This window comes from Saccoglossus kowalevskii, chromosome 4 (assembly GCF_978046115.1).
Source record: "Saccoglossus kowalevskii chromosome 4, keSacKowa6.1, whole genome shotgun sequence".
NCBI classification, from domain to species: domain Eukaryota; kingdom Metazoa; phylum Hemichordata; class Enteropneusta; family Harrimaniidae; genus Saccoglossus; species Saccoglossus kowalevskii.
The window spans coordinates 21,969,462-21,993,246 of record NC_140644.1 but is presented as its reverse complement, the minus strand read 5'-3'; the positions used below and the strand labels follow the sequence as shown (position 1 = coordinate 21,993,246).

Below are 23,785 nucleotides of genomic sequence, written 5' to 3'. Positions count from 1 at the left end.
TTTCATTGTTTACATTATTACTATTCATAGTTAATTTATTTAGCGGGTAATTTATTTCATGCCAGCCGTAAGCATATCTTATCTATCTATCAATCTATGATCTATCTATCCATCTGCGCATGTCTGCCACGCTTTGCAAGTGCTCCTCAAAAAACACGGTTTTTGCCTCAAATAGTTAGTAAGTTACTACTATTTTTGTACTATATTTTTTTTAAATACTTATTACTTACGTACGCTTATTAATTTGATTTTACCGTATAAGTCTACCGCGTTTAGTTTGATTTTGTTTTTCAGTTTCAGTTCGCTCGTCGTGGGGGCCTTTCCAAGATGGCGGCCTCCACGGCGGGTACATGTGTGAACCATTTTGTAGGGTTGACACGCAAACACGGCCTCAAATGTGAGTCGATTGATGGGATTTCAATAGAAACCTATGTTAAAAGGGCACAGATCTAGAAGCAGTACCTACACACGAATTGGTGACGTCATAAAATACATGACCTTCAATCGGGGTCGTTTCCTCGGTATATACGAATTGGTATATACAAATTACAATAAAGATACTTAAGGCATTACACATAAGGTAAAACAAATCACGTGACAATATAATGATAATAACGGTAATAAATCCTAGCTTAACAGTTGAAGAGAACGCTCATATAGTCAGTCGGGTGACGCCGAGGGTCACGAACTGTGTTGCAAAATGGCCGTGTGGTTGAAACTGGGTCATGGCGTGACGGGTGAGGAAGACATCATTAAACACTCAAAATCACAATAAAACGGGGAAGTGGTTGCATATTACGGCGTAGCTAACATGGGAAATAAAAAAACGCCCAATACAAACGACATGGGTTCGAATCACACTAGATACACACTCACCAGAACCGAAGCAATCAGAAACCAGCAATCGTTTTGGCTTTTCCGTTCAACTCATCGGAACACTAGAGTAGTTAGAAAAATGAACACCACTTAACGACCAACGTCGTGGCGTGGTGCACAAGCGTGCCATCAAAATAAAACAAAATTAGCTTGAAAAGACAGTGGGTTCGAGTCCCGCTCAGAGCTACCGTAAATCAAATAAACTGAAATCTCTCAAACCGTAAACAAGTAAACAAAGAACGTCGCAAAAAATAATAAACCTCACAAAACTGCACCATACAAAACTGAATGAATAAATAATAAAATAACTAACGTCTTAAACTGGACGACGCGCAATTTGTTCAACAGTTTCCAGATTGTGACAAGAGATAAACAAGACCCAACCAAGTCAAGGTAAGTTTTGTTAAAGTGTTGATGGCGTTCCCTATATTACGAAAACAATTCAGGCAACAGACGAATATCTTCTGTGGTGTTGTTGAATTTATACCGTGTCTGCGGAATTGTTGATTGAGGGTTCGAAGCCAGCAGTTAACGTTTTGTTAGAAAGTTTCACAATTAAATCAAATATCCAATGATACCAGTATATTTATTTCATTATTTTAACAACTTGCAATGGTGGAAGTTGGTCAAACACGAGTTCTTACACCTAAATAAGTATCAAATATTTGTCGACACATTTATTCTCTCAACCTTGTAGAGGTGGAAATTAATTAAACAACAGGTATTTACTCACAAATATAATGGTCAATATTTGTCCGCACATTTATTGTCTCAATTTAACAACTTGTAATTGTGGGAATTTATCAAACGAGAGCTGTCTACACCAAAATAAGTCTAAAATATTTGTCCGCACACTTATTCTCTAAATTTAACAACTTGTAATGGTGTAAAATAATTAAACGAGAGCTGTCTACACCAAAATAAGTCTTTGTCCGCACATTTATTCTCTCAATTTAACAACATGTAATTGTGGGAATTAATCAAACGAGAGATGTCTACACAAAAATAAGTCTAAAATATTTGTCGACACATTTATTCTCTCAACCTTGTAGAGGTGGAAATTAATTAAACAAGTATTTACTCACAAATATAATGGTCAATATTTGTCCATACATTCATTCTGTCAATTTAAGAACTTGTAATTGTTGGAATTAATCAAATGAGAGTTGTCTACACCAAAATAAGTTTCAAATACTTGTCCATACATTTATTCTCTCAATTTAACAACTTGTAATGGTGTAAAATTATTAAATGAGAGTTGTCTACACCAAAATAAGTCTAAAATATTTGTCTGCACACTTATTCTCTCAATTTAACAACTTGTAATGGTGTAAAACAATTAAACGAGAGCTGTCTACACCAAAATAAGTCTAAAATATTTGTCCACACATTTATTCTCTCAATTTAACAACTTGTAATGGTGTAAAATAATTAAACGAGAGCTGTCTACACCAAAATAAGTCTAAAATATTTGTCCGCACATTTATTCTTTCAATTTAACAACCTGTAATTGTGGGAATTAATCAAACGTGAGTTGTTTACATCAAACTAAGTATTAAATATTTGTTGAGACATTTATTCTCTCAATTTAACAACTTGTAATGGTGTAAAATAATTAAACGAGAGTTGTCTACACCAAAATTAATCTCAAATATTTGTCCACACATTTATTGTCACAATTTAACCACTTGTTAATAGTGGAAATTACTTAAACGCGACTTGTTTAATCAGTTGACATCAATGCAACTTACCCGCAGACAGTGCACAACAGAGTATCATTGTTGAGCAATTATAAACAGGAACGTGTCTTGGCATTAGGGTAAGGGTCGGGTCAGGTATGGGCAACGGAATTATTAACAGGAACGTGTCTTGGCATTAGGGTTAGGGTCGGGTCAGGTATGGGCAACGCAAATGGCAAACACCCAATTGGCAAGATGTACACTAACGGGTTATGGCATGCATATAGTTTACACAAGTAAAAACACAAAATTGGCAATTTTTTGGACAATTGTAACTCAATAATAGAAATATGTTGTATTTCTATATATATACACACTATATAGTCTTATCAAATGCAAATACATCCAGTCAATCCATTGTGGTCTTGTGGGTCAGTTCTCTACATAGTGACCAGGAGGACCTGGGTTCAATTCCCTTGCCTGCCCATCTTTTTTTCGCAAACACCATTTGGCAATAAAGCTAAATATGACAACAAATTATTTAATTTGCATGACTACCCCACATAGCTCAGTTGATTTGTACTATGTCAGCAATGTGAGCGATCGCTGGTTCGAATCCAGTATGTTTAGTTAGATTTTTGAATGCTAGTGAAGACAGTGTCCTATGAATAGGACTTAAATCCTAACTCCTGTGTGAAGACACTCGTGGTACAGTGGACAAGACAGTGCGCTGGGAACTCAAAGATCGCAAGTTCGAATCACGGATTGGACACTCCTACAAAAGACATGAAAGACGTTAAAATCATAAACAGCGGATTAAAAAACTCAAGTTAGGAAAACAGAACACAAGAATACTACCCCACGTGGAAGCCAGCCGAAGTCGTCGAAGAACGAACACAGTCGAAGAACGAACACAGTTGACAGCTGTAGGTCACGTGCAACAACAGACACGAGGAGCATGGCTGCTCTCCAAATGGGTCCCTTCTTTTGTATTGACCCCCTAAGGATTGCTAATCCCCCTTTCTAACTCTTCCCCCAAAAATAATATATCGCCCCTTTTAAAATGTAATGACCCACAAATTAATGAATATTCATGAGCACAGAAACTGCTACGTCATGAATAAATTAGCATAATTTAAAAAAAATTTGCATAAAGTGTAGGTACTCCTTCTGGAGCTCTGCCGTTAAAAGTGTTTCTTCTGTACTCAAACCTGCTTGTATTATTGCTGCTTCTCGTGCAAACTGAAGTGTGATAATTTTTCTGGACTCGATCAACGCTGTTGAAACTGTTTGCACTACTGGTCTCTTTGCTGCAGTTTATGCAGCTCTCTTGGTCGTGGTATACGTTGCAGGCCGCAACGTAATATCAAAATAGCTTAAGCGGCCAATAAGAGCTGCTAAACTGCAGCAACTGGTCTCTCAGTGGGAGACTGCTCCATTCATGTACAACGTCCCACTCGTAAAACCCGCAACTAAAGTGATTCTTTCAAGTGTACCACCCTTCATACCCAATCATGTTCTTGAAACTGAATTGTCACGGTATGGCCGCGTCGTGAGTAATCTGCGTTTATTAATTCCACTCGGGTGTAAACAACCCGAGTTTAAACATGTCAAATCTTTTCGCCGCCAAGTTTATATGCTATGTGATGGTAATAAACTTGACGGTGTTATTAATGTCACATTTGAGGAGAGACAATACAGAATTTACTTGCCTATTGATGAGATCGTGTGCCACAAGTGCTTTAAAAAGGGGCATATTAATATGCGAAATTGTACAGCAACCCAACAGTCATCTTCGGGTGACCCTGTTCGTGGGCATTCCGTGCAAAATACCGATACACACCCCGACCCCGAACCTCTACCTACTGATCACACTGTTATTGATGAAAATAGTCCCCCCGTTGATAAAACTGTTGAAAATAATGAAACTATGGAAACTGAAAATCTACCCGAAAATGTGGATCACGATAATGGTAACACATTAAATGATAATTGTGCCAGTGACAATAACGACAAAAACAAAGGAAATGAAATGAGTGACAAGGTTATAAACGATAATGACATTAATGAAAATTAAAACTTGATAACACACGCTCCTGGTACGAGCAAAACCGATACAAATAATACAATGTCAACTGATATCAAAACAACAAATGTTAATGTAAATGATGAAGAGGTGGTACTAACCCACCCCTTTACTCCCCCTATTTTACCAGGAGAGTCATGTGACCCATTTGACACGACAAAGCATACTATCCCTGTGGGTCTGTCTGAGGACAGGGATGATGCGGAGTCTGTTGTGTCTGACTGTTCTGAAATATCGACCTTATCTTCAGAAGCCATGGAGCTTTCTGTCTCGAGCGAGAAAGTAAAACTGCTTTCCCGCGAAGCTTTAAACATTTTCTTGGTTGGATCTTTCAATTCAAGAAAAATCATTGATGTGGCCACTCAGGCTGCTAGCACGCTCGCTCAATAAGGTGCGTAAAACCCCGGACCTACCAAACAACAAAAAGGTGCGCATTCAACGGGTTGCTACTAAAATAATAAAACATATCAGAAAAATGAAAGACCCTACCTTCGTAGTTGAAAACCGCAACACCTTAAAAGAAGGAATTTTAAAGAAAAAACGTGGTATTCAACCATCACCAGCTACCAACGTCACAAATATAAAATAGTTATTTTATTGCAATACAGTTTAATTTAATTGCTCATCATGTATAATAAAATTTATATTCCATTTATTACTGTTTTAACTTTTTATATTATGCTAATCATCATGAGCTTCTCTGCTGATACATGGAATGTACGCGGGTGTCGCGATTCATTGAAACGATACAGGCTCTTTGAATTCCTTAAATTAAATCATTCCAGCGACTTTTATTTTCTTCAGGAAACTCACACTGTTCAAGCTGATGAAGTCCAATGGCAAATTGTATGGCGTTCCTCCATTTTATTCTCGCATCGTAACTCAAAGTCTGCTGGTGTGGCTATTTCAGTCAATAAAAATGCAAATAAAAACATCAAGGTGTTGAATGTTGCTAGTGTTTTCCCGGGGCGTTTGCTTCACGTACATCTGGAGCTACACGGGTCGCCCGTTCACCTGCTAAATGTCTATGCGCCCACCATTGGGGTGGATCGGCTTGTTTTTTTTTTAAAATACTTAAGAAAACGCTCAATGACCTTAATCAAGATCCAATCATTATTGGTGGTGATTTTAACTGCACTCTGCACGCCGACTTAGACAGAGCTGGCAGCCCGGAAGCACATGCGCAATCAGCTATGTCGTTATCTAACATAGCCACGCGTTTTAAACTTGTTGATACATGGTGCTATTTTAACTCAAACATGCGAGACTATACATGGGTCAGGAATGACAGTAAGGGATGCTTTGACTCTGTGCAAATGTGGTGGGATATGGGTAAACTTAAAATAAAGGAACTAACACCTGTTGCTTCTAACACCTGTTGCTTCTAACTTCAATAACTATTTCGCTAATATTGGTGTCACTATACAACAAAACCTTCCACCTACATCTCCCCTACTGGACCATATACGTAAGCCTGAGAACTCATTTCAACTCGCAACTATTACTGAAACAGAAGTCCTGCATGTGTAGCCTGGACTCACCCGGCACGAGTCCATACACAAAATAAATACAGTTTCCGAACTAGTTGACCACGCAATTTCCACTGGGCTCGCGGAATTCGTAGTTGGTCTACCTACGCAGTACAAGTAATAGTCTTAGGGGAGAACAACAAACACACTAACACAGGTATCTGTTTAAAGACAACATGAACTTCTATTCAATACTCAATAAATGAAGTTACAATCCTCTCATTAAGTGTCATAACTTGATATATCCAAAAGATTAAACTCCCTAACTAATGCACGTGCACAAATAAATCCAGGATACCTACTAATGATCCCTAACAACTACACTATATTACTGATCATTACAGTGAAAGTGAATCAGTAAGTCAACAGTAAAAGTTAACAATTATGTAGTTCTTTACAATGTGTAACAACCTCTGATTAACAAAGTTCTAATAATAATGTACTAACAGTAATGCAATAATTATCATGCACAGTAATCCTTACAAGTAAGGCTAAGCAATGCACCGTAATCACTTACAGTAATGTTCAACAGTAGTGTAACGATAATACATCATAAATGCTAACAATAATATTTAACAATAGTGTGACAATACACCGTAACTGCTAACAGTAATATTTAACAGTAGTGTGACAATACACCGTAACTGCTAACAGTAATATTTAACAGTAGTGTGACAATACACCGTAACTGCTAACAGTAATATTTAACAGTAGTGTGACAATACACCGTAACTGCTAACAGTAATATTTAACAGTAGTGTGACAATACACCGTAACTGCTAACAGTAATATTTAACAGTAGTGTGACAATACACCGTAACTGCTAACAGTAATATTTAACAGTAGTGTGACAATACACCGTAACTGCTAACAGTAATATTTAACAGTAGCGTGACAATAATACGCTTACATCATTCACACTAAGCTCTACTCATAAGTCAACAATGCAGTGACAATAATACGCCCACAGTATTGCTCAGCAATAATCTTTAACGGTAGTCAGCGTGATAATAAGGTCACAGATGTATATCAAGCTTCTCCTTGTAAGTTGTAATATATAGTTAGACAACACTGCCGATGAGCATAATAGATGACGTGGGTTTCACAGAATCAACGAATAGCGACCACCCAAAGTTAAATCAGTATGTGAATAAAAATGATATGGGCGTTATCATACTGCCGCTATCAATGGATGCAATGTCCGATGCACTTCAATGTGACTTCATAGAACAGAAGTTTTATTGATACATACGATTGACCACCGCTGCTGCTGGCTCCCTATTTGCCGCCGAGTTGTCAGTCCTTGGATAATTACATCACTGGTGTTTTGCCATCTTGGAATCTTCCGACGCGGCAACCCGCTAACTTCAGAGTCGGCGAACGTTCGTTCTGCTGAGGGTTGCTTTCCCCAGACAGGAACCAAACCTTTCACTAAGTGTTCATCTGATACAATTCAGTTGTCTTGAACCACCACAGGCACTTTTTATATAGACATTTCAAATAAAGTACAGGTAGACATCAGATTTTTCACTTCGGACGCATCTCAATTTTCCACGAGAAACTTGTATACTGATCAAGGCGCAACAGTAAGTTGGCACAAATAGTCCACCCATGAATTGTACATATTAATTCGAAGCAAGCACTAAAACGTCTTTCTATAGCTAAACCAGATATTAGGGTTTAATTTCAAATAAACAATACCAAGGTACCAATTAACTTATAGTTGAATGATACAAAATCTGTTGGCGGATGCATACAACAGTGATCCACTTTCACCGGAAATGGCAGTTAATGAAAAGTACGCCACTAACGACTGATATTGGGCGCCATTTGTTTTCATAGCGCTTCTGTAACTATTCAAATGGATCGAACACAATACACAAAAATAACACTACTTTTTATAGTCTACACATGCACTGTCTTCGTTGCCTTCTCATAAGTCATCCACCACTGGTGATATTAATACTACAGCAATCAAATTATCCATACCAACCATTGTACCATCTCTCACTCGTATCTTCAACATGTCTATGAGACGGGGCATTATGCCATCAATGTGGAAGAAGGCTACTATTGCACCAATATTCAAACAAGGCAAGAAGGATAAGCAGGATTTCCAGAACTATCGTCCAATCTCACTTTTACCAACCTTATCAAAGGTACTTGAAAAACTAGTCTGCAAACAATTACTTCAATTCCTGGAAGCAACTAAGATTCTCCATCCCACCTTCTCTGGATTCAGACCAAAGCACTCTACAACTACATTTCTACAATGCCTTACAGATGACATTCTCGAAAACATGTACAATAAGAAACTGTCATGTCTTCTAATGTTAGACCTATCAACCGTCAACCATGATATTCATCTCCACAAACTCAAGCATTACAATTTCCATCCCACAACCTTACATTAGTTCCGTAGCTATCTTTCTGCCCGCACTCAGTGTGTTAAACTTGGTAGCCATTACTCCGAGCGCATTGGTGTCAAGACTGGTGTCCCACAAGGTAGTGTATGTGGACCTGTTTTATTTTCCATCTACATCAATGATCTGCCAACTTGGCTTCAATCTCCTTCACCAATATATGGCTACGCTGATGATCTTAATCTCCTCAAATCGTCTACCTACACCAACCTTGACTGCATTCACAATGAAATTGAACAAGAAAGTAACCGCCTTCTACTGTGGTTTTCTGCTAACTCACTTCAACCCAACTTATCAAAATATCAGTATATGCTGTTTGGCACTCGTCAACAACTACAGAAAGTACCTGCTCACATCAAAACTCTCATTATAAAAGATCAAACAATTCACTCAACTATATCTGCAACTTGTCTTGGGCTGAGAATGGATTCCGAATTAAAATGGTGTAACCATATAGCCTACCTTCGTAGGACATGTGGATTCCGCCTATCACGCCTCGCAAGATCTCGTCGCTGCATTCCTGAGAAAGCCTGCAAGGACATTATCTCTGCCACAGTATTCTCACTACTTGATTACTGTGACACTGTGTGTTCTAACTGCAGCATTACACTAAAAAGTAGTCTAGAACGTATCATCAACCTCGCTGTACGCATCCAATGTGGCTTAAAAAGACATGAACCTGTCTTCTTTGCAAGATCAGCTCTTGGTTGGCCAACCATTCAAGACAGACAAACTAATCACTTTAATAAACTCGTTTACAAATGCAAGCAATATTTAGTCCCACCATACTTATCTGACCTTCTCATTTCAAACTCTGCCATCCATTCCTACAACACCAGAAATCAATTTCATATTTCAAAATCTCACACTCGCTCTTTTAAATATCGCGCAGCTACAGCTGCTAATAATATTGTATAATTTTATCTTACTACTTTGTTGTCAATTCATATTTTAACCCATTTATGCATTTTATCGTTTTGTTCGGACTGCTATGTTATTGTCAATTTTTTTATCGTAATGTTATCATATTATTTCGTAGTCATTTTATTTTATACCCTATTTATGCTTTTCTTTATTGTGTTCTCGTCATTTTTGCAGTGGTTTGTTTAATTCTATGTTAATTTTTATATCTATATGCTGTGCATGAAAAACCATTTATTGATGTACTGTTCTAAATGAATAAATTACCAATTACATATTACAATCTCTGTAAAGCCAGGGAAACTGGTGGGAAGGGGTGTCCGTCTTAATAACTGTGCGTTCCCACACAGTAAAATAATATTTACCGCCACGCTTCAATTCCATCTGATTTGGAAGAACGTCGCAGTATCCTATAACTGTCTCAATAAACACTGTATTTCTACCAGTATACATTTATTATTCTCTGACTCAGCATTCTTTTCACACATCCGAGTCGACAACTGTCAGTGTAAAAGGAATATTATCTGCTAATAGTCCGTCATTCGCTCCTAACTTAAACTCTAGTATTTTATTATAAATAAAAATGTACAATACAATGGAAATTTACTACTAGTAAACAACACTCCACGTTGAAATATCAAATTGGCATGTGACCTATTCTTGGCCTTTTCCCCAATAATGACAAGCAGCTAATTCGAAGTTTATTTATCGTTTCAGAAGAAGTGCATCTCAGACAAAAGGCGCGTTTTAGTTCTTGAATGAGAACCATTACAATTACGCAAATACTATGCTATCTAAAATTAGAAGTCTCGAAGCGTCCTGCAGAGACCTGGACCCTGGCTTTGAACAGAGACAGAAATGGGTGCACCAGGTAGTGGATCATACTGAACAGTTTATCACAGGATTGAAGGATGACCATTCACAGGCATATCGTACAAATGACAAAGAAGGAAAGGGTATCTTTGAGAGTCCGATCAATGACAATCCCACTCGCATGGGTAAGTGTTTCACATGCTATCGTTCCCACGCTTACATACTAACCAACTATTCACTGGAAATATATATATATATATGGGAAGGTCCTCTGTTGAGCCACTATTTTGGTATTTGCTACTATTTTGTTACCCGCGAAAATGTTAACCAATGTTCTCTTGCTTTTTGTTATTATTTTTCCAAACAAATCAATAAATCTCATAATTCTGGACAGTTTGGGAATAATTTGGAGTAATTTGTTATGTTTATTTAAATTATTTTTTTTGCTTGGACATCTTTTCCGGCCAAATTGTCATCTTTTAGACGCAGTCACAGTGACGCTAACTTAGGGGGTATTAAAATCAGCTGTCCTAGCAGCCATAGTTAAACACGGATATAGTATAGCCGTCGCCGATTGAAATGGTATTAGTGCACCGAAACTGTTCGGCGAAGATGCTAGGTAAGTATTTGACGATTCAATACTGATATTGAAAATGTGTATTTACTAGCTAGCTATCGCACTATGACTTGTTGAGAGTGCCTGCTCAGACTGCTGCGGCGTCTCAAGTCGTCCATTTGATTCTATCACATCATAATGTTGTGTTCATCAATTTTGAATGTGCATCGATTTCTTAAAACAGTAAGTAATTTATAGACATGTATATAGTTCATCTGATTCAGAAAGTGGTAGTTTAAACTTCATGTACATGTGTAACTTGAATTTAAATAATCTATATGCGGACGTTGGGCAGGCGGACAACAACAACAGAACCACCAAACGATAATTTAAAAAAAAAAAAATAAATAAAAGATCACATCTACCGGTATTCTATTTGCCGTTTTGTGTTTCCTCCCATTTGAGATGCATTTCTGTAAAATATTCCGTATATCAAATTACAATTACAAAAGCGTTATGCTTCAAATTAGTAAACTAAAAATTATTTGCCCACTGCTTTCCAGAATTCGCTGGTATTGTCAAGTGGTAGCATCCATTCTGGAAAATCCATATTGTAGCAGCTATTTATTTTCTTGAAATTAAAATGTTTACAGTAGTTAATGAGGTCTTGATGTTAGTAATTTGTATCCATAACCTGAATGTTATTCTTACGAAGTCGTGTGTTATCATGCGACTTCGTGGACATTTCCGTATCAACCCCAGTTGCTTATAAGATTAAAACGTGAACTTGAGACACATGTTAGATCAAAAGAAATTTAAATACCTGGATAGCCAGTCTGTTTATTAGTAGTAGTAGTAGTAGTAGTAGCCAATGAATCATTTTAATTCACAAAACATTCTAAATTTTAGACCTTAGTTTTGAAATGCCTGTGTAGAAAACAATTTTGTCATTATTGATTTATTATTTTCATCCTATTTTGATAACTCGCAACCTCACAACAAAAAAATGTTTCCCCCAACTGACAGTGACATTGGCACTAAAACTGATTGTACTTGTTGTACACAAAATAATGATAACCAGTTACCTGCATGGATAACAATATATTTCCTGACTGGCTATTTTTGTATTTTTAGCTTTGCTGTCGACTTCGTCGAGCGAAGCTTATCATATGAGTGATTGTCTGTCGGCATCCGTCGTCAGTGTCAATGTTTTACTTTTTCGACTTCTTCTTGAAAACTGTAAGCCTGAATGCTTTGATACTTGGTGTATATGTACCCTGTTAGACCTCTCTCAGATTTGTTCATTTCATGATCATATCTTCAATTTTCTAATTCTGGTGAATATTTTTGTCATTTTTGGTAAAAAGTGATATTTTCGACTTCTTGTTAAAAACTGCAAGTCCGATTGCATTGATATTACATATATAGGTACTACATGTTGACCTCTCAGATGTGTTCATTTCGTGGTGATATCTTCAATTCTCTAATTTTAGTGAATATTTTTGTAATTATTGGTAAAAAGTGATATTTTCAACTTCTTGTTAAAAACCACAAGTCTGATTGCTTTTATATTACATATATAGGTACTACATGTGGACCTCTCAGATTTGTTCATTTCGTGATGATATCTTCAATTATCTAATTTTGATGATTATTTTTGTCATTTTTGGTGAAAAGTGATATTTTTGAATTCTTGTTGAAAACAGCAAGTCTATTGTTCATTTTCTAATGATATCTTCCGTTCTTTAATTGAAATGTGCATTGCTAACAGCGTAGCTATCTCAGCCGATTGGTTTGATGTTCTATTTCAAACTTTATTTTACTTGATAAATACATAAAATACATTAATCGCAGAGGACCTGACCTAACTCACTGCACTTCCTACCAATGGGACTTTTGTTTCCTATAACTGGGTTTTACATGTATTAATCCTGAGGCCCTGACCAGAATAATTGCACTGATGACCAATGGAACACAGGTTACCTCCAACTAGGACTAGGTAATATTAGTTCCAGAGGACCTGACTTGACTCAATGCACTAACTACATTTTGTACCAATGGGTCATTTGTTATCTATAACAAGGACTAGGCATTATTAATCGCAGAGGACCTGATCTAACTCACTGCATTACCTACCAATGGGACTTTTGTTACCTATAACTAGGACTGGGCATTATTATACCCAGGGAACCTGACCTGACTTTTGTTATATATAACTATTACTGGGTATTATTAATCCCTGAGGCTCTATTCTGACATTTGTTAATCATTTGAGAACCATACCTGACTCACTGCACTAATGACCAATGAGTCATTTGTTACCTTTAATTAATATTAATTCTCTGTCCCAACTCACTACACTAACTACTAGTGGAGGACTTGTTACCGATAACCTTCAGGCCCTGTACTGAGATAAACCAGCAGAACATACAAGCTTTGTTTTTTTTATAGATATTTTAACAATTTTTTTTTTTATTATTGTAGGAAACTTTGAAATCGACATTTGGTAGATTACTTACCACGTAACAAGTCTACAGAAGATAAACACAAAAAGACATTGGTAAAGGAACAATCGCACAATTTAACTCGTTTATATTTATGTACTCGTTAATTTCAATATATCATTATTTGTTGCACATTTTAGTCTCGCTTTATTCAATCGCATTTACACTTTACATTTTTGTATATACATTTGTTTATTAGTCATTTTCACAATTGTAATATATATCATTTTACTCGTTAATTATTATTCGATTTAATATTAGTTTAATTTCCCCTCACCTACGTGTTAGTTTTTAAACTGTAAATAATTGTTACTTTTAATACTTGAGTAATAAAAAAGAGAAATGTATGTATGTATGTCACTCTTTTTGTTCCACAGTTATCTTAAGAACCACTAATGAAATTTTGATGAGACTTAGTACATAGATGCTCTGGGCCAATGCGCAGATTTCATTAGATTTTGGTGAAAATTCATGCATATTAATTAACTAATTTGAATGATAATTAGCTAATTTTTAGCTGTTTCATGACTGTTCCACTGATATCTAAAGAACCAGTCATTGGATTTTGATGAAACTTGGTACATAGATGCTCTGAACTAATGTGCAGATTTGATTAGTTTTAGGTAAAAATCTGTCCATATTAATTAACTAATTTGTATAATAATAAGTCTAGTCTAGGACTATGCAGAGATCCATTGTTTTGGAGTAAATATTTATGCATATTAATCACCTTATGAATCATCACATTTCAATGAAACTTGGTACATAAATTCTCTAGCATATGCAGAGTCTAGATCAGTTTTGGGGTGAATATCTGAGCATTAATCACCTAATTTGCATAATTAGTTAACTTTCAGCTTTTACACTGATATATCAAGTATGAACCATCACATTTCAATGAAACTTTGGACATAGATCTTGTAGGACTATGCAGAGACCTGATTTAGTTTTGGGGTAAATAATTATCTAATTTACATAATTAATCAATTTTCAACTTTACTGATATCTCAAATACTAATCATCACATCTCAATAACATTTGGTACATAAATGCTCTAAGACAATAGACAGACCTGATTAATTTGGTGTTAAAATCTGTACATATTAATTGACTAATTTGCATAATTAAATCAATTTTAAGCTTTTACACTGATATCTACAGTACTAATTATTTATTCAATTTCAATGAAACTTGGTACATAGATGCTCTAGGTCAATGTGCAAACCTGATTAGTTTTGGGTTCAAATCTGTTATTTGCATAATTATTTATAATAATTTATAATTTGTTGGTTCTAATCACATTTCAATGAAACTTTGTACATAGATGGTCTGTTACATTGTATCTTGTCTCCAATACTCTAATCACACATGAGTTCTTTCTAAGCTTTCTTTGATTAGTTTTTGTATTGCCACTATTTCAGTTTATTTTGTGACTCTATGGTGTATTTTGTTATAATGATAATAATAAAAATATTGTAAAACTGTATTACAAAGGTACTATATAGTAACAAGAATTATAGTGTGATTATAACTACCGGTATAATGTGATTTATACTTATCTAGAAATACTGTTTCTCTTCTGTAACCTTGTCAGTGTTGGTCACTCTGTAGTAAAGCATGTGATCATTATGAATATTGTCAACAATTATAATATTTGAACAATATTTTCCAGGCATGCTATATTCTAATTTGCTATAGTATTTCTGGTGACAAACCAGATTATAAAGGAGACCCTGTACCATATGATCCAGTATTGCTGGCGGGCCCAGATGTACCAGTCTTTTACAAGAAAGAATGTCTAACCCTGGGCACATTATTAAAGAAATTTTCATTTCCACATAAGATGCATTATTCTGATTTACCAAGTGCTGCTGCAGTTTCTGGCTTTAAGCCAGCATTCGATGGACAATACAAGAATTTGCTGATCGTAAAGTGTCCCTTTTTTCACCCAGAATGTTGTATTTATGGAGAAATGATATTCACTGAACAGGGGAATGCAAAACTTAGATATTGTGATTCAATGGGACCAAATATAGGCAATTAATTTGGACCAGTGCTGCCTAGGTAGTTTGCCATTTTGAGGGCCTCAACAGAGGCAGCAGTCAACAATAATGCCAGAACCAATGATACTAGGCATAGATGTCCCAATATAATATGTGTTCTAAATATGGTAAACTGAAGCCAGCTACACACGAACAGTCATCTCATTCACAGGGTCAGAATGCCCAACAATGACTGGTCTAGGGGATTGCAGGAACAATCAGTGGTGCCTGACTTTTCTGTGTTATTCTCCCATATTTTTGGTGAACAATAAAGACAAAAAGATGCCCCCAATTATAGACCCAAGCCAACTGAATCAGTATATTCCCTCAGAGCATTTCATGGTGGTGACCCCAGCAGAGGTACACTGCTGTGTACATCAGGGGCCGAGATCAGGGGATTTCCTGATATCACTCAATCTCATACATTTGCTTCAAGTAACAAGATATTAGTTCAATGTTTGCCCATTGTAGTTTCACAGCTTTTTCCAAAATTACTGGCAGTGCCTGTCTTGTAGCTGCATAGCAAGTCGACAAAGTGAATCCCTTCTACCAATGTCCAGTTGATAGAAGATCAGTTCTTTTAGCACACATCCCTCAAGCAATCATGTTCCACATTCAGTATTCTTAGGAATGTTTCAGGTTGAGAGACCTGGCAGCCACACTTTTTGCATGCTTGCACATCTGCACAGCTCCGACAATTAATGAGCTTTGTGGAAATGACTTCATCTATGAGAGGCCTTGTGCCCCCCCCCCCGGGCAATACACAGAACGTGTCCCTGAAATGGGTCTCGCTTTTGGGATTTTAGGTATAAATGTCGTTCTTATTTCTGGCTGAGAAGCGGACGTGTCTGATGGCAGCTTCGTAAATATTACGAAACATCGGTACTGTGGAGAAGAAGATTGATTTAAATCATAACTAAAGCAGTGCGAAGTACTATTATATTGAATACGGTGAACCAATAAATGGGAAGGAAGCGTGGTCGGCAAAATAGGACACCAGTGTCTACAAGCAGTGAGTGTAGTCCAAACGAGAAACGTGGCAAGATGGCGGATACCAGTGTGGACAAAGACAACACAAAGGCAAGTTCGATGACACTAGAGTCGCTTTTCACGAAGCTTTCGGAAAAAAATCGATGTGGTCTCATTTGAATTAAAGCAAGAGATAAATGATATATCTAACAGTATTACAAACATTGATGAAATAGTCACGGGTCAAGGCGACAGAATAGAAAAATTAGAGACGAATGCAGTTAATCTTAGAGAAGAGAATGATGCGTTGAAAATGAAAATAAATTATTATATAAATATTCCAGAAAGTATTGCTTGGAATTCCACGGTGTTTTTTTAGAAGATAGCAGTAATCTTTACATTATGAAAAAGATAATAAGTATTTGTGAATCAATTGGAGTAGAAATTTTAGAACGTGATATTGACACCTGTCATCCGATTTCACGCAAAAACCAACGGATTCCAGTTGTTATTGTGAAATTTAAATCGTGTTACCTAGCCAGCTGTGTGTATGCAAAGAGAACACACCTGAGGCGAAAATCATCAGAAGATTTGGGGATTAGTTGTCAATCAAAGTTAATCTATATTAATGGAAGTTTAACTAAGTATAACGCCAGTATCTTTCGCAATACCAGATGATTTTTTAAAACAAGAAAATGGTACACCGCTTGGACAAATCTCGGAACAACTTATGTAAAGAAGACAGCCGTGTCCAAACATTCTCAATGTTGAACACTGCAAAATAATAGTTTTCTCCAGTTTAGCTACTGAAGTTAAATGTTCTGTCTTTATACATATTTGTTGGTTGTGAAAACTATGGCGCAGATTTGTTGTATTTTATTAGTGTACGTGTTTATTTTTGTCCATTTATTAACACCGACAATTGTTCAGAGTGTCCATTGTTTTCGTTATGTCATTACATTTAAATACATAATTAGGATCCAAAGAAAATGACGTGCTATTGTCAAAATACTTGTAGTTGAGATTTTTCAGTATTACAATATGGTATGTCATCAGGTAATTCCCAAACTGGAAATATATCATGGCTAGTTATAAAATATGTAGCATGAATGTACGATGTCTCATGGATACTAAAACACGAAAAGATGTATTTAATTGGTTATGTGATAAGAACTGTGATATTTATTGTTTGCAAGAAACCCATAGCTCAGAGGGAGTAGTAACCAGATGGCAATGTGAGTGGTCGGGGGTGTCTTTCTTTACTGCATACTCCAGTAACAGTGTGGGAGTGGCAGTTTTATTCAGGCTAAATTTTGAATATACTGTGAATAAAACATTAACAGATCCACGTGGTCGTTACATCATTATTGACTTGACCATTCAAGAAAATCGTATATGCCTAGTAAATCTGTATGCACCGAATGATGACACACCCGGCTTTTTTGACAATGTGACCTCGTACTTAGATGACTTTTCTATACCAACATGTATATTTTGGAGTGATTGGAATGTGGTACACAAAAAGACTCGATGGGTTATTCAATCAATAACAACTCATTAGCAAAAGAAAAGTTGATAAAATAGCAGACGAATATTTTTTGGGGATATTTGGAGAGGACTGCACCCAAATGATAGAGCATTTGCATGGAGAAAAAAGAATCCGCCTAAACAAAGTAGACTAGATAATTTTCTTACCACATCCGACATTGCATCTAATAGTACAAATGCAGATATAAAACCAGGCTACAAGACTGATCATAGTTTAATTTCGGTTACTATTAACCAGAATGGGGAAAAACGAGGAAAGGGTTTTCCGGAAATTTAATGTAGACCTTCTTAGGGATAAAGAATACATTAATATTGTCAAAAAAAAAAAAACAATAGAGGAAACGGAAAATGATTATAAGGTGGATAACAGTCCAATTGATGAAAGTTCCAGATACGGAGAAGTTTCCTATTTCCAGCCAGTTATTTTTCGAGGTTATATAATAAATATTAGAGGCAAAACTATAATGTATTCCAGTCATAGGTAACGAGAAAATAATAAAAAACAATATTTATTGGAACAGGAAATTCACCATAAATTACAACAAATTAATAAAAACATTCAAAAGGAACAACTGATAGAACTGGAAAATAAACAGTCCGAACTGGAACAAATGCGCTCTCAAGTGTTGAAGGGCGCTATGATAAGGTCAAAGGTAAATGACTCTCTTTATGGGGAGAAACCGTCTAAATATTTTTGTGCACTGGAAAAAAGACAGTATGTAAATAAAACGATTGGAAAACTGGTTAAAGAAGATGGTTCAGAAATTTTAGATCAAGGAAATATTTTGAAAGAAATGAAACAATTTTACAAAAACTTATATAAATCTGCCAAACAAACGGTCGGGGATATTTCTGATCGATTTTTTTTTCATTTCTAAAAACAAATATACCAAACTTATCAACGGAAGAAAGACATTTGTTTGAGGGAAAGCTTACAATACAAGAATGTGCCAATGCTTTAAAAATATGGTCAATGGAAAAACACCTGATTCAGACGGTTTCCCCGGTGAATTTTACAAATTCTTTTGGAGAGATATTTCAGATGGTTCAGAAATTTTAGATCAAGGAAATATTTTTAAAGAAATGAAACAATTTTACAAAAACTTATATAAATCTGCCAAACAAACGGTCGGGGATATTTCTGATCGATTTTTTTTTCATTTCTAAAAACAAATATACCAAACTTATCAACGGAGGAAAGACATTTGTTTGAGGGAAAGCTTACAATACAAGAATGTGCCAATGCTTTAACAATATGGTCAATGGAAAAACACCTGGTTCAGACGGTTTCCCCGGTGAATTTTACAAATTCTTTTGGAGAGATATTTCACCTTACCTTTTAATGAGTCTAAATGAATCTTATGAAAAGGGAGAATTAAGTACAACACAGAAACGGGCCATTATAACTTGTCTGCCTAAACCAAACACGAACAGATTCTTTTTGAAAAACTGGCATCGGATAACTTTACTGAACACTGATTATAAGATTGGCTCAGCGTGTTTGGCAAATAGAATGAAATTAATATTACCATCAATTATTAATGAGAACCAAAAGGGATTTATGAAAGGCAGAAGCATCAGTGATAATACCAGACTAATTTATGATGTGCTGTTTCTTGCAAACCAACAAAACATACCCGGCATGTTACTTCTCTTAGACTTCGAAAAGGCTTTTGATAGTCTAGAATGGGATTTCATTCAAAAAGCAATGATCAGTTTTAATTTCGGGCCAACTTTCCGTAAATTGGTATCCACTATGTTACCAGCCAGGGGGGGGGGGGGGTGATTGGCACGAGAGGGCGCCATCTGATCTGAATGGAACGTTTCGACGTCAGTCGTCCGTAGCCCATCGTCAAGCAACAACGTCCCGTTTACGAACAGATAAAATAATTTTTCAGCCATTCCTTTTCAGAATAATCCTCAACAAAACTTAGAAACATTTCATAGACAAATAAGGCTCCAAAATTATGTCTATTTCAAAACAATTCAACCAACAACCAGTTTGACGCCACAATTTCTTGCTGGAGCCCGAGTTCTACGCGTGATTTTATTGCGTTCAAATCTGTTCCATTTCAAACTGCGCATGCACACACACTGTGGTTCATTTAAATGCATACTAATTAGGTAACTTGTCACTGATAAAAGTCACCGAAAACATTTTGAGCAATTTTGAGCAATAGTACTAGAGTGAAATATAAACGTGCCTCTGCATTCTCCATGAATTTCATAACTTGCTATGATCATGGTAAAGAGAAAACCTGTGTTTACTTTCAATAGTTAGCTGGAGTCTGATAGAAAATGTGTCTCAAAAATTACCTTTACATCATTTTTCCGATTATTTTTTCAGCTCGTAACGATAGAATCAATCAATTTAGAACTAACATGTATGCTATCGGAAAGCATTTTGGCACAATTTTACTGAAAAGACGAGTTTTTCATTGCTCATGCATATTAATTTATGCAAATGAGACGAGTATTTCAACCAATCGTGTCATGCAACTCCCCCCTGTTACCAGCTGTGTAATTAATAATGGAAATTTGACTGATTTTGTTCAAGTTCACAGGGAAGTCAGACAAGGTGACCCATTGTCACAATACATGTACCTATTTATTCTTGCCATTGAAACTTTAGTAATCTACCTTAGAAATAACGAAAAAGTAAAAGAGATTACCCTGTTAAAAAATTAATATTTGCTTGGGCAGTATGCAGATGATGCCTTTTTATTTTTAGATGGAATTGAATGGTCCCTGAGGGAAGTGCTCAATACCTTAGATAAGTTTTATATTTGTTCAGGACTTCGCCCTAATTATGACAATCCTTTTCAAGTACTGGGGGTCACATTTGATGTGAATCTAAATCTACTGTGTGACCTTAATTATATTCCCGCTATCAATGATATTAAAAAGTTGTTTAAGTCATGGGAAAAGAGACACTTGACACTCCTAGAAAAAGTTACAGTGGTGAAAAACATTAGCAATTTCAAAACTGGTTCATTTGTTGGGAGTTCTTCCAAACATGCCGGCTAATATCATCAAAGACCTGGAAAAAATTATTTAGAATTTTATTTGGAACTCTAATTATAATAAAATTAATAGAAATAGAATGTGCCTAGAATACAAGGATGGTGGCTTGAAATTGACCCATTTATTATCATTTATGAAATCTATGAAATCATCCTGGATTTATAAACTACTCAGTGATGACTTTTATACATGGAAACAACTAACAACTAAAATTTAAACATCACTTGCTCAAGCGTATGGGGGAAGAACAAATATTAGACATACAGTATTGAGTGATAATCCTATTGGTAGGAAATAACACTGTAATGTATAAGAATTGGCATCACAAAGGAATTGATGTAATTGGGGATTTATTGGATGAAAGTAAAAATATTATTTCATTGAATGTATTTAGCCAAAAATGGATTACTCCAAAGTTTCTTCAATATCAATCTTTAATTACTACAATCCCTCAAAATTGGAAAATAAAAATAAAATAAACAGACAACATGCAAGACGGATGTCTTTTATATTCCCAGTAGCAATAAGAAAATATCTAAAACTATTTATAGTTACTACATTCGTCAATTAAGACTAAAAACAAAACCACTTACTGCTGTAAAAAAAGTGGAGCGAGTTCTTTTCTTTGCAAACTGAAGGATTTCAAGATATTTTCATTCTGCCATATAAAACTACGGACGATGTATCATTGAGAAATGTTCAATTTCAGATACTTGCATTTAAGAAATTTGGTAGAGGATGAACGATGTTCTTTTTGTGGTTTGTTTGTAGAAAGATGTCATCATTTATTTTTTGAATGCCCCCATGTGCTTGAGCTTTGGACACAGGTAGAAAATTATTTAGAGGTAAACGGCAATATTTACATAAAATTTTCTCAGAAAGATGTAATATTGGGCATATCTTTAAATTCAAACAGAAATCACCTCTCCCAGTTAAACTTTCTGGTACTTTTTACGAAATTGTATATTATACGGTGTAAATGGAAACAGGTGCAGCCAAGTATACAGGCATGGACAAATACTTTGATTTTAACCTTAAATATTGAATATTCCAAGGCCATACAGAAAGATTCTGTCACACCTAAGGTTTTAGTGACAAAAGTGATTTATACAGATATAGTTGCGTCTGTATTTTATTAATGAGAGGTGTCACAAGCGCTGTGTGTGAGAATGCTGTGTGCTGATGTTGACAGTGTTGGTGAAGAATTGTCGTCAGAAAGTGTATCAACATTGAAGTGGAATTGTCGTCGGGACGTGTGATATTGTCTACCTTGAATTGTGTGCATCGATTGCAACGTCAAGGCTATCGACATTCGCGGATACGTCGAGTTGCACCAGTTCATTGAAGGTCGGGTAAGCGTGGCATTTATCGCAGTTCTTGAGTTGGGGAATTGACTCTTAAAGTACAAAACATTTTATTGACTCTTAAAGTTGTTTTCCCTTACTTCATGACTTGAACTATCAGTATTTAGGCTTACACATGTGTGATAGAGTTTGTGTGAGTATGAATTGACATCTGCCATTACTTGTTTTGATTTGCAGCCGACTAAATTTTAGTAAGGGCATTTCGTTTTTACTTGACTGTTGACTTGTCATTTTATTTGTGTTAGGGAGATTTGTGACCTGTAAAGTTGGATACTTTGTGGCGACCTATTTGGCGGCTTTTCGAGAAGCGTTGTCATAGTAACCCATGATAGACGAGTGAACGCATGGCGATTATTGAATGGCAAGATTGTTTGTTGTGACATATCTCATTATATACACGGTCGTTGGTTTTGTTTGTGTAAATTTATACTTTGTCCCTTTTGATGTATTTGCGTTGTGGATGTTTTTCTATGTACTTTTACTGTACAGAGTATAGTTTTTCATGTATATAGTGATAGGCATTTCCCAGTTTTTGATAGCAGTGTATTTCTTTCATGGAATGCGTGCTTTAACCAGTCTACGAATTTGTTGTTAGAATACCACACTTGGAGTTTATAGTTTGTTTCCACAAGTATTGTGATGCAATGTTTATGTTGTTTTTCATCTTAATATTAATACTTGTTTTCATGATTGTATTCTGAGCTGTACAGTAGTTGACCGTTTGACTTGTGCGATTGACAGCTGTTGTAGTTTGTATAGCGAGATAACAGTGGTCAGAGCATACATACTTTTAGTTAGTTAGTTAGTTAGTTAGTAAGAGTTGACGTTGTATTTTGCCTAGGGAGATGACAACCTGTTAGTGTGGTTGGTAGTGCAAATTACTGTTAGTGAGGGTTTAAGCTAGTTTTTATATTGTTAAGCCAGTTACAGTGAGTGTGTACATTGAGGTTGTATAGCAACATACTTGTTAGTGTTATTTTTTATGTCATGTAATACTAGTGCATGCAGATAACCATTGATGTAATTAAGCTGTTTGTGAGATTGACTTATGATCATATTTGTTTTACTACATGTCTGTGGATATCACCTTTGTGAAGCGGCTGTGCTGTCTGGTTACCATAGAAACCAACAAAGATACACATACGGACACCCCTGAGATTAAAACGGTTTTAACAAATTTCTGTTAACCCCCTCCCCTTGCCAGTCCCTTTCAGGTGGCTAGCCAGGTATTGTGTGCAGTGCGGACGAGGGAAGGGTGACAATTCTCAACATGGACTCAAAAGTATATGGGACCCACTGTTTGATTCAATGGAGTTACTCTAAATTATTGTTTTGTTTTGTTTTTTCATCCTAATTTTTATGGTGACCGTGTTATGTTATTTTGTATTTGTACTGTTTTAATATTATATAAAAATTAAAAAAAAAAACTAAATAACCTGAACATCGTGTTA

General features: G+C 35.8%; 1 protein-coding gene across 1 annotated transcript in view; it reads left to right on the top strand.

Annotated features, from left to right (window-relative positions):
* The first annotated feature begins 52 nt into the window (after nucleotides 1–52).
* The window catches only part of LOC100367416 (uncharacterized), a 29,232-nt gene continuing 5,499 nt past the window's right edge, over nucleotides 53–23,785 (top strand). Inside the window, exons 1-2 of the mRNA XM_085497959.1 lie at nucleotides 53–178; nucleotides 10,232–10,512. Of these exons, the coding sequence (XP_085354085.1) occupies nucleotides 10,302–10,512 (211 nt within the window). The 5' untranslated portion in view covers nucleotides 53–178; nucleotides 10,232–10,301. The remainder of the gene's footprint in view (nucleotides 179–10,231; nucleotides 10,513–23,785) is intronic.